Raw genomic sequence first — 12,233 nt, forward strand, 5'->3', positions numbered from 1 at the left:
TACTTTAATTATTGTTAGTTTAATCATATATATAATCAATGTTAATTCAAAGTATAACTAAATAGTTTTATTTTGAACAAAGTAATGGTGAATTAAATAAATCAAACAATTATAACTCCGCCCACAAATAAACTGCTAAAAAAATTACTTTGATTACTAGTTTTATCTTTTTACCCTGATTGATACGGTTTTATGCTGTCACGTATTTGTGACAGTCGGCGCGAAAGGGTTAATGACGTAATTCATACTGACAGAAATAAGAAATAGCGAGAAGAAAGAAGGAGTTAAAATATGTATAAAATTTACAAAATGAAAAAAGAATAATTATAAAACTAATGCAGTGCCGCAAAAGTAATTATTTTTGAAAATCCTTAGAGGTAAGAAGTAAAAATAAGAGTTTCAGATAATATTTTCTCCAGTAGTGGTAGGCTAATGCATTAATTAATTAGAGGTAAAAGCATATTTTAAGTCCTTCGTCCCATTTATGCACATTCAAATATAAAGCAAACTTTAGTGTAAAGGTATTATAGACAAATCTAACAAATTCTTACAAAAATTGTGTCTGAATCGGACGATTCTGCATTAGTTCATTCCCTTTGGAGAAAAAAAATCACAGAAAACTGAAATAGTTAGAGCCTCTGGTTGAACAAAATTAAACTATACGAAAATCAGCATCAAACGATGTTGAAAAAAAAAAAACGTTTTAATGAACTCAGAAGACTTCTACAATTAAATGTTACAATGTGTACTTAAAAATATAGTGAATTTTGGATATGAGTTTTTCCGAAGTACCCGTCCGCGGACGCGGGCACCTCACTTCTTCATCTGTAATATAACCCTAGAGCAGGGGTGGCGAACCTTCATGCACCAACGTGCCATTTTTTTAAAAATATATTTTAATGAAGTCATAGACGTGCCGACAAATAGTTTTGACTTCGTGATTATTGGGTAAATAATAATACTAAATACTATCAACTCAAAACTCTTTATTTACTACGAATAAATGCAATTCTCAACTTAGGCAATGTCTCAGTTATACGCGTAATTCGACTTAAAGTAACATCAGTGTGACTTCTGTTGTTGCAGAATAGATAACAAATAACTTATATTAGGGTTATAAGATGTTAGTTTAAGCAGAACTGTTAATTTTTTATGCTAGTTATTTATTGTTCGCTTGTAATTTATGGTTATTAATTGCTTTTTTGGCATTAATTGTTCTTTTTTTGTGAATTTTAATTGAATTGTTAATATGCTTCATAGTGAACTTTGTGATTGGTTGCGTGCCCAAAATATTGTGTCGCGTGCCATTGGTTCGCCATCCCTGCCCTAGAGCAACGATGACTAGTGACTTTAAAATGAAAAGAAAAATTTTCCGCAGGATGGCTGTGGACGTCTTGAAGAACATGTTGGGCTTTGAGGAGATCTCTGAGTCTATAACTTGTCGGCAAGCAGAGATCGGAGTAAATTCAGGAGATCTGGATCTTTGAGAAGTTGCTGCATTTCTTTAAATAACAGCAAGAATCTGGTGGCTTTGTCCGAGGCTTTTGTAGGCTTCGTGAATCGTCCTCTGGATTTTCTTTTATCTCTTGCGCCGCAGCCCGAAAAACAGGCTAAGTGCACACCTAGGCAGTCTACACACTTCGCAGGCTCGCTTGTTGGTTTTCTGCGCTTGAATGTGAAATGTGCATTGGCACACTTCATACAAGCAGGCTCAGCTGTGCATGACTTTTGTGTGTGTCCGAACTTTTGACATCGGATGAACTGTATTTCGTGGCTCCCGCCACGAAATCTCTCTATCTTAACAGGAGTATCTGCCAGTCTCTTGATATTGATGATCTTGATCTCTGTGATTTCCCCTATCTGGCAAGATGACTGGGTAGAGAGGGAGGAGCTTAAGTTCCTGGCCCCGCCTCTTCTTCAGCTGTTCAATTCTGATTGGCCGTTGCTCTAAACGTTTAAGTTCTTTTTCGAGATCAGGGATTTCGGTATCTTAGCTAAGAGCTCGGATCAGGGCTTTCAAATTTCTACGGGTGGATTGTAGAATTTCCATCAGCTCGTTATTTTCCACTGGAGTCTCGACGATGGCTGCAGTTGTAGTTGAATCGGGTGAGGAATCTTCCTCTGTAGGTGTGGAGGCGATCTTTTTTTTCCGGGTGAAGGGGCTCGCTCTCTGTTTTAGATTCTGTGTTGACACTGCACTTCTTTCTTTTCTTCTTCTTCTTGTTGGATTTTGAAGTGGTGGAGTCAGTCTCTGGGATGGTAGTAGAGATTGGCTTATCGATGTTATCAGCAGCTTCCACTAGGGTTGGCTCATCTGGGATTATTGGAGTATCAACTGGAGTTGTTGTCTGGATAACTGTTGAGTTCTTTGCCGTCTCTATGCAGACATCTGTTTTTGGGGTTATTTCAGACTCTGTTGTCTCCGTTTCAGGGTCAGGAGGTGAGACATTTTGGGAGTCTCTAGATGCTTTTAAAATCAGCATTTCCTCAAGACGGAATTTCAATCTGTAGCAGTTTTCGAGATATGCTTTCGTGGTTGATCTTCCGCGTACTCTTTCAATCTCAGCATCTATGTTTCTTGCACAACTTTTGACATCATCGAATTCTATATCAAAGTTGAGTAATATCTTTTGTATGTTGTCGGAGATATCGTTTCTTTCCTAATCGCATCGATATATACATGATTTTCTGGAACACGGTAGGGTCGGAAAACCTTCCCTCCGCAGCCAAATCGACGAGATGACATGGTAGTGCAGAGCTTGGTCATAAAACAACCTTACTCGGCGAGATCCAAGGTGGTGTGTTATAGTGAAGCAATGCTTTCTACTTTCTACACTTTTTGTAAAACTTTATTCTAGTGGTATGCTATTTATATGTTTTAATGTATAATTTTTTTATTCAATTAAACTTATTTAAAACACCAGAACACATAAATGATTTAAAAGTTCATTTTCAACGCCCCTTTGTTCCAGTATTTTTACGATGAGGCTTTCAAGAATGCTAGAAAAAATTTTTAAATTCCGTAAGCTTTGGGTTTTAAATGTCTATCGCTTTATAAGTATTCAGCAAAAAGTATATTATTTGGCAATCCTGGTTTTGGGTTTGCGAGACGTAAAAGCTGAAGGTTTTCTTCAGCTTTCACTGAGATGAAAAGCGAAACAAAAATTGTTGACGACTAATAAAAATATTTTTACTCGCACTCTAATTTTGACGCAAGCATTTTTAAACCGTGATTTTGTGGGACGCAGCGAGTATCTGAAACTTATATTATTAGCACAAATCTAGTTAAGTAACGTATCTCTCAGTCATTTCATTTTCAATTTAATTTGCAACTCTAATGAATTATACACACCTGATTAAAATAGTATAGATTATTTACAGGTTAAAATATTTTCTCCTTTGCAAAAAAGAAAAAAAAAATTTATGAATTTTTCAAATTTTTAGTGTCAGGAAATAGCTATGTTTGTACGTTTAATAGCTTAGTGCAAATTTTCAGGACGATTTGCGAAACTATGATGCACATTATAGCGAAAAAACTTTGAGACAATTTCTTTCTACCTTTTGTATTTGCATATCTATATATATAATATTTCTATATTCAACAAATTATCATTTTCATTATTTATCCCCCATATAATAAGCTCTCTTGAAAATAATCATTCTCGGATGGGCGACAACGAAAAACACACATACTTATTTCATATATAAATTTTAAAAAAAACACTCGAAATTTTATGAAATAAAAAGTTACAACGCGACAATATGGGTAAGGATTTAGTTTACGCTGAAATGTAAATAAAAAATTATTGCGGTCACCAGTTAAAATATTATTGGATCAAAGTCTAAATTGAAAATATGTTGTTGTTGTTGTTAATTTACGCCGCACTAGAGCTGCACAATGGGCTATTGGCGACGGTCTGGGAAACATCCCGGAGGATGATCCGAAGACATGCCATCACAATTTTGATCCTCTGCGGAGGGAATGGCACCCCCGCTTCGGTAGCCCGACGACCTGCGCGCGAAGTCGAACACTTTACGGTAGCACAGTTTAACGAGGACCCATACCGCACAGCCTCGGTCCCTACTCAGACTGATCCAAGTGGTCACCCACCCGCACAGTGACCGCAGCCAGTGATGCTTAACTTCGGTGATCTGCGGGAACCGTGTCTTAACGATCAGTCCACTGCGGGACTAAATTGAAAATAATAATTGTTCCTTATTTTTAGCAAGATATCATCGAAATGGGCTGCAGTTGTCGTGAAGCAGAATTCTCAACCTATGGCAACACTTCGCATGCTCTCACCAGTGGAGTGTCATATGGGGAAGGAAGTACGCTAGTTTCTGTCTTGATTAATCAAATAGAAATTGAAAACTTTTAAATTAGGAAACATATTGTATATCGAGACTGAAATTGCATTGAACATAGAGTTCTAAAGAAATTCCAGTCGTGAGAATTAAAAAAAAATGTTTTTGACAATTAATTACGAAAAAAATTAAGAAAAGGGAAAATATCATTTCCCCTACAATTGAGAAGATGGAAAAGAAGAAGACATGGAAGAAGGATTTTTCTCCCCCAGATGGCGTATTCAAGCATTTCAAATTAATGCACACTTAGTGTTAAAAATGTCACATATCCTTAGAATACGAAAATGGATACGAAAGCATGTTCTTAAACTTGAAATTATTAGCTCAAATGGTAAATCCAATGATGAGAAGGCATCATTTATATGAAAGTTTAGTGCATATTTGTACTTACGTTGGCATGTTCTATTTACTTCGTAAAATCCAAAATAGCAATTGCATTCAGTTCCATTAACTCCTACAGTACAATTGGAATGAGGACCACAGCATTCACCGGATACTGAAAAAAAAAGCATTATTTTTTTCAATGTTATCGTTTTCATTGACAAAGTAAAGGCTGAGATTTTACAATTGTCGTTGAACAGCTGACAAAATTTTTGTGATTACGACTACTAATGTTTAACTACGTAGCCTTGTAGTTTTGAACCCAATCCAAAAGATAAGGGAACTCTTGGATCAAATATTGGGAGTAAATTGCCTTCGATCATTTTGATGGAACTAGCCCACATTTGCGTTACATGGAGAGGAAGACCACGAGAAACTCCCACGGTTAGTCTGACGGCAAGGGGACTCTGCCCCACCATCCGTCTACCACTGAGGATATTTAGCGTCAGCACTGTGGTCGGAGCAAGCCAGGTGCGGAATTCGTATCGACCAGCCATCGCTGGGATTCAAACCCGGATCCCCTCATTCCGCTGAACCATTGCTGATAAAGGTTGAGATTTATTAAAATCTTGAAAATAAAAAAGATGGCTTATATGGTAAATGTTGTTGTAGTGACTTTTGCCACTTGCTAATATCAGCAAGCTTGTTATAGGAAACCAAGCGAATTTAAGACAGAGGATACGTTTCCTTCTTTTTTTTCAGTGACGCTATCTATAGCCAAGAATACGGCTTCCGTCACACACACACACGTCACAGCCCATTTTAAAAGGAAAACTCATTCATACTCCATTTACTCATCCCCAGATCGTAATTTCGACTCGAATCACAGAACTATCAATCTCCAATTGAGTACTTCCAGAAGTATTTTATTTTATAACCGTCGCCTACCCAATTTTGAGTTTACAATTACCAATATTCAACTTAAAATTTGGAACCCAACCCAGAAGACAAGAAAACTCCTGGATCAAGTAGTGAGAGAAATCTACCTTCGTGGAGGACATTTTGATGGAACTTACTTGAAAATGCTTTACATGGAAAGGAAATCCACTGAAACCTATCATGGTTAGCCTAACAGCAAGGAGACCCATCCTCGGTCTTCCACTGAGCATATTTTAAAGTCAGCATTGAGGTGGGTGCTGAATTCGTATCAACCAGCCATCGCTGGGATTCGAACCCCTGTTACTTCATTGGGTGGATCACAATCAGAGACTAAAACGAACTTTTTCGATATAAACATATATTTTTTTTACTAATTTGGGTTCTGACCCTCAAAATCGAGTTTCTAGGCAACACATTTGAGTTCTGCTCAAGAAACAAAGATTGTTTTCCTTTTCATCTTTTTTAAAAATAAAATTTGAATTGATTTACAAATTATTTATAATTTTCCAAGATTTTAGTACTTAAGCACATGAACTTTTTTTAACTTCTATAAGTATGAAGATTCAATACTAAAACCAAATGTGCATTATTTTAATAATATACAGGGTTGTAGAATAAATCACAAAAAAGATCCCGTAAAAATTTTAAAATATCTGGAAGAATGCACGTTCACAAGGTTTTATATATATTTCGTTTATTTTTTACGGTTTTATTCTTTTTTTCATAATTGAAGAAATTAGTGAATGCTACGTGACATTTTAAAAAAATTGAAAAATTTATGTTTAAGAATATTGTATGATTCATGTGTTAAAAAAAATCGTTTCATTCTATCAAATATACGAGTCACGTGGTTTTTTTTTTTAGTAGATGAAGATAATTTCAAGTAGCATCCTGATGTTTTTATACATTCTGAAACGAATTTTCACAAATTCACCGTAAAATGTCGCTCGACATGTTTAACAGTTACGATTATCAAACATTGCTACGATAATTTCTTCGTTTTATTCCTTTTATTACAAACTTATTTCACGATTCTTACCATCATTACATAAATATATCTGATACGATAGTCTCCTCTTTAACAGAATTCGTCAGGTCCTTAAGAAACTGTAATAGTGGTAGCATAACTAAGAAGATAAATTTAGTATTTTATTACGGTCATGTTCACCGCAGTATTAAATAATCAATTTCAATGTATAACTTCAAATATATGGTAGCGAAATTTCAAGCTTTGAAATTTCAATTTTAAAGATAAAAAATAACTACTTTATTTCAATATAGGTGCCCCGGTTTTTAAAATGTTTAAAGGACCGAATGAACCCTGCTGAAATAATAATTTATAGATGTTTGTTCTTTTTTCAGCATAAGATTCTGATCAAGATAACGATAAAGAAAATTCCATTATACTCAATGGTAAAAACTTCACTGGGTTCAAAAAATATAAAGAAAATAAACGCCCATTCTTAAGAATCGCACGATGTGAATGAAGGGGAAAAAAAGTGACATAAGACAAAAATGTGAATTTACCACAAGCTTACATAAATAAAAATGGAAAATAAAACTGTAAAAACCGTAGTACTCCAAGAGTGAAATAGAAAATAAAAACAAAAACTAACAAAAACCGCAGTAGCCGTGAAAGGCAAGTCAGGTTAAAATGTATTTCCAAGCTCCATAGAGAGATGGTGTGAAACTAATATCGTTAACAAGAGAATCGGCATTCATATTAAAAAGAAAAAACAAGATTCCCGGGTATCAAGATGAGCTGCTGAAACAAAGGTGGTTGGAATTTCGGCATTATCGAGATTAAATCTATCCCCAAGATGCAAAGAATGTGTTGCAAATAGATTTATCGTATTCTTGAAAACGGACTTATCTACCGTGTTTTTTTAGTCTAATTGAGTCCTTTAGTCTTTTGAGCCCGATAAACATATGCTTTAAGCGTTGTCATTTTCTGGGGGCTTTCTAGACGTTAACGCCTCGTGACGTCAAATTTTGAGTGCTCAAAACATGTTAATTTTTATTTACATTTTCATAAGTTTTGAAAATAATGAAGTTTTTATCTTACAGCTTTAGTTTCTGGGGATTATCCATTTAATGACACAGTATATTAAATTAAAATATTTAATGCGATATTGAAATTAGTTTTACATAAGACAATGGTTATGGCTCTTTGATTGAAAAAAAAACAACATAATACTATATAATTCATCAAATTTTCAAAAAATTCAAAGAAGAAAATTTTTATTTATTTATTTTTATTTAATTATTTTTTGACTGCAGCTCTGAAAAAAACATTTTTAGGATGTTAAACAATTCCGTCTACAAATGAAATTTCAAAAGTTGAATGAAACAATGGAATGACTCCACTCTACTGGAATCTAACTTATGTAGTTACAAGTCAATTATTTCGTATAAGTTAACGCTGCCACCGAGATTTTCGGAAAATATTTATTAATCAATTCAAAATCTATTCTATATTTGTTTCAGTGTATACTTAAATACATATTTCATAGGAATTTATATTTTACTCTTCATTTTATTTATCATTAATTAATTTTTTCAACTTAAATAACTCACGTTATACGATTAAATGTATGAATAGTAAGTATGATGGTAAACGGGGCTTTTCACAATTTTTTCTCATTTTTTCTGCAGCTCTTAACAAAATAAAAGAATAAGTTTGATTTCTAATAGTTTTAATAAGTTAAATTTTTTCTAACTGTTTCAAGCAATTAAATGTTACATCCAAACACATTTCAATTATGTAATTAAATCATTCTCACTTGACAACTGAGCATAAAAGAAACATTAACATTCTTGTTTTGTACGACGAAATAAAAGAGCAATTTGTATTTATAATTTCTAAAAAAATATATTAAAACTATTTGCTAAACATATTAAATACATCAATAAAAAAATTTGTTGTACAAAAATCTCTCAATATATCTTATTTTATCTAATTTTAACACATGTTTATTTTATCTTATTTCCCCTATCGTTACATTTGCTTACAGCTTTCCTTTTTCCATCTTAAAATCAAAAATATTTTAGGATGAAAAAAGAGAAGCAGTAAATGAATTATTTAACGATAGGAAGTAAATGGTGACTGCTACACGTTAAATCTGTCGGGTAACAAAGTCCTCCATGTTCCCATAACAAATTATATCTTTGGGAGTACTGAATTGGAGATTGATCGTTCTCTGGTCCAGGTCAAAATTACAAACTGAAGATGAATAAATAGATATAAGAATGGGTCCGCCTTATAAACTGGTGTGACGTATAGGTGTATCAGAAGTCGAATTCTTGACCATAGATGGCTCCACTGGGAAATAAGAACAATGACGCCACCTTGCCGTAATGGCCTACGACAGCAACAACAGAACAATAAAACAGCTGCTCTACCGAAACATGTTTATGGGTGATTCTAATGAAATATGACAATTCACAGTCCCTTGCTCCAAAATCTAATACTATAATACTAAAAGAACTTTTTTTTTTTAAATTAATAAATAGCATTGCTGTTAGCATTTTAAAATGACTTTGCACTAGCATTGACTGTTTTGTATAGTTAAATAATTTAATTGAATTTCAAAATGTCATGTTTATGGTATGTCACAAACAATATTTCCAATAATAACTAGTTTCAAAACTTCGCAAAAATTTTTCAATATCTAATTTTTTTTTTATCTCAACCGTTGTAAGCATTTCTAGAATATACGCAGAGGGTATTCTTTACTAAAACTTCGTTTAAAATAATTTTTTCTGACAATAATTTGTTTGTCACATGAAAATCTGTCATTTTCCTGGCTACTTTTATTTAGTGATTTATAACCAAAATAGATAGAGCCAACATGTTAATAGATTGATTAGATACCATCCTATATGAACATGTCTTGTTGCATGAATAAAGAACCAACTTTCTGGTTCAAAATCAATTTCAAAAAAATTTCCTGTCTTCTTGAAATTATTAATAGCATAAACTATAAAGATTTATCTGAGTTATTTCAAGAAATCCTGTTGTTTTCTGCGGAATGTAAACGTCTTAGGCCAAAGTGTTAAATTAAAGTAAAGTTAAATGCTATAAAAGGGCAAATTTGTCATTATCCTGGCTGTCATTTTCCTGGCTAATGAATGACAGGACATTGACGTGTTACCAGAAAACTTTTTAAAATGCTAATACTGTAAAGAGGGAAAACAAATATTAACCTAATACCAAGTTTATGTATGATTGTAATACGCTTTGATGTAATCAAAGTTATTTATTTATTTAATGATTGATTATTATACACAATTTTATTCTGTACATATCAGCAACAACAAAAAAATTTGATTCTTTCTACAATGGATAAAAATAATTAATTTAAGCAATTTATGGTCCATGTAACGTAAAGGCTTAAGTTGAATTGCTTACTATTAACTTAAAATGAATGTTTTTTAAACTTCTAAGCTAATATGTCATTTTCCTGGCATTCAAGATTTGGTGAATTTCTATTTTTTTTTTTTCGCGAGTAAATGTCCATAAACTACACTGCTGCCTGTAAGATATTAATAAATGTAACTAAAGAAGTATATATATAAAAAAAAATATTTGAACTATTTTGAAGACATTAAATTTGAAGAAATTTTTTGGTCCGAATTGTCATGTTTCCTAAGAATCATCCATGGGTGATTCTCACGAAATATGACAATTAACAGTCCCTTGCCCCAATATATATATATATATATATATATATATATATATATATATATATATATATATATATATATATATATATATATATATATATATATATATATAAGCTAAAAAATTGAGAAAATATGGGAAAAAATACAAAATAATGACAAGAGAAAAAATTATTAGCAATAATATTGAAAAAAAAAATTTAAAAGATCATAATTTTTAATACCTTAAAAAAAAAAAAAATTTATTAAAATTTGGAAAACAAAACTAAGAAAAGATATAATCTCTTCATCAGCTCACACGATTATATCCGCAAAAGGAGTGATATATATATATATATATATATATATATATATATATATATATATATATATATATATATATATATATATATATATATATATATATATAGCACAAGTTTAGTGTATATACACTAAAAGAATCTTGCTTTTAACCCCCCCCCCTGCGTGTTAATTAAAATTAAGTAAACAAAGGAACAAACCAAAATTTTGGCACGATATTAACAATGCAAAATATACAATGCAAAAATAACAATGTCAATCAACAAATCAAAAACCTGGGAAACACGAACTTACCTTCATTCTTTATTTCTTCATATGAAAAAAGACGACTACGATTTGATAATTTCACGTTGTTTTCTTCTGTCTGATTCCCATTTGAGATAACGAGAACGGTTGCGAATAAGAAAACAAACGAGATGCAGGGTACGTTTGGCATGATATAATTTTATTCCAAATCCAACTAAGGATGCATTTTTATTTATTGTACTGAATGTTTAAAAAAGGTAATATTGTCAACATGTACAGTTCATTTTCAACGGGGTGAACTACTCCAAAAATGACGTTAGTGTACGAACAATGCCATCTTATCTGGTCGACGTTCGCTAATCTCTTATTTATCTCCGGCATTCGATTGGAAATGTTCTATATAAAACTAATAAGTAGACGTCGTTTCATATTTTTTTTTCTATTTATAATTGGTTACTAACAAAACATAACAAAATAGTGAAAAAACAGACTATATAGCAAGAATTCTTCAAATAAGTATTGACCGTATATAACTGTGTATAAGTCGATCCTCTATTTTTGATTACGAGGCAGCAAATTTTCTGTATGTCGTGTGTATAAGTCGAGTCTATATTTTTAATTACGAGATAGCAAATTTACGATACTATTTCGAGTGTATTTTTCAAACCTCTATTTCTGATTACGAGATAGCACATTTTCTGTATGTAAAATGTATAAGTCGAGCCTATAATTTTGATTATGAGACAGCAAGTTTCCTGTATGTCATGTGTATAAGTCGAGCCTATATTTTCATCTACGAGATAGCAAATTTACGGTATGTCGTGTGTATTTGTCAGCTTTTTAATTTGATTATGAGATAGCACATTTTCTGTATGTAAGATGTATAAGTCAAGCCTATATTTTTGATTACGAGACAGCAAATTTTCTGTATGTCGTGTGTATAAGTAGAGCTTATATTTTTAATTACGAAACAGCAAATTTTCTGTATGTCGTGTGTATAAATAGAGCATATATTTTTTATTACGAAATAGCTAATTTGAGGTATGTATTTGTCAACCCTCTATTTTTGATTATGAGATAATACATTTTCTGTATGTCGTAGTGTAAAGGTCGACCCTCTATTTTTAGTTACGAGATAGAAAAATTTCGGTCTGCTTGTGTATAAGTTGACCCTCTATTTTTGATTACGAGATAGCAAACTTTAATGTATGTAGTAGTGCATAAGTCGATACTCTATTTTTAGTTACGAGATAGCAAATGTTCGGTATGTCGTGTGTATAATTCAAGCCCATATTTTTGATTACGAGATAGCACATTTTCTGTAGGTCGTAGTGAAAAAGTCGACCCTCTATTTTTAGTTACGAGATCGGAAATTTTCG

General features: G+C 32.4%; 1 protein-coding gene across 1 annotated transcript in view; it reads right to left on the reverse strand.

The window, feature by feature from the left end:
* The window catches only part of LOC107436176 (uncharacterized), a 28,163-nt gene extending 16,971 nt beyond the window's left edge, over window positions 1–11,192 (reverse strand). The window contains exons 1-2 of the mRNA XM_043052774.3: window positions 10,903–11,192; window positions 4,757–4,861 (exon numbers count right to left, since the gene is read on the reverse strand). Coding sequence (XP_042908708.3) covers window positions 4,757–4,861; window positions 10,903–11,044 — 247 coding nt within the window. The 5' untranslated portion in view covers window positions 11,045–11,192. The remainder of the gene's footprint in view (window positions 1–4,756; window positions 4,862–10,902) is intronic.
* Window positions 11,193–12,233: the final 1,041 nt, after the last annotated feature.

This window comes from Parasteatoda tepidariorum, chromosome 5, assembly GCF_982258835.1.
Source record: "Parasteatoda tepidariorum strain Cologne lab strain chromosome 5, Ptep-v5.0, whole genome shotgun sequence".
Classification (NCBI taxonomy): Eukaryota; Metazoa; Arthropoda; class Arachnida; order Araneae; family Theridiidae; genus Parasteatoda; species Parasteatoda tepidariorum.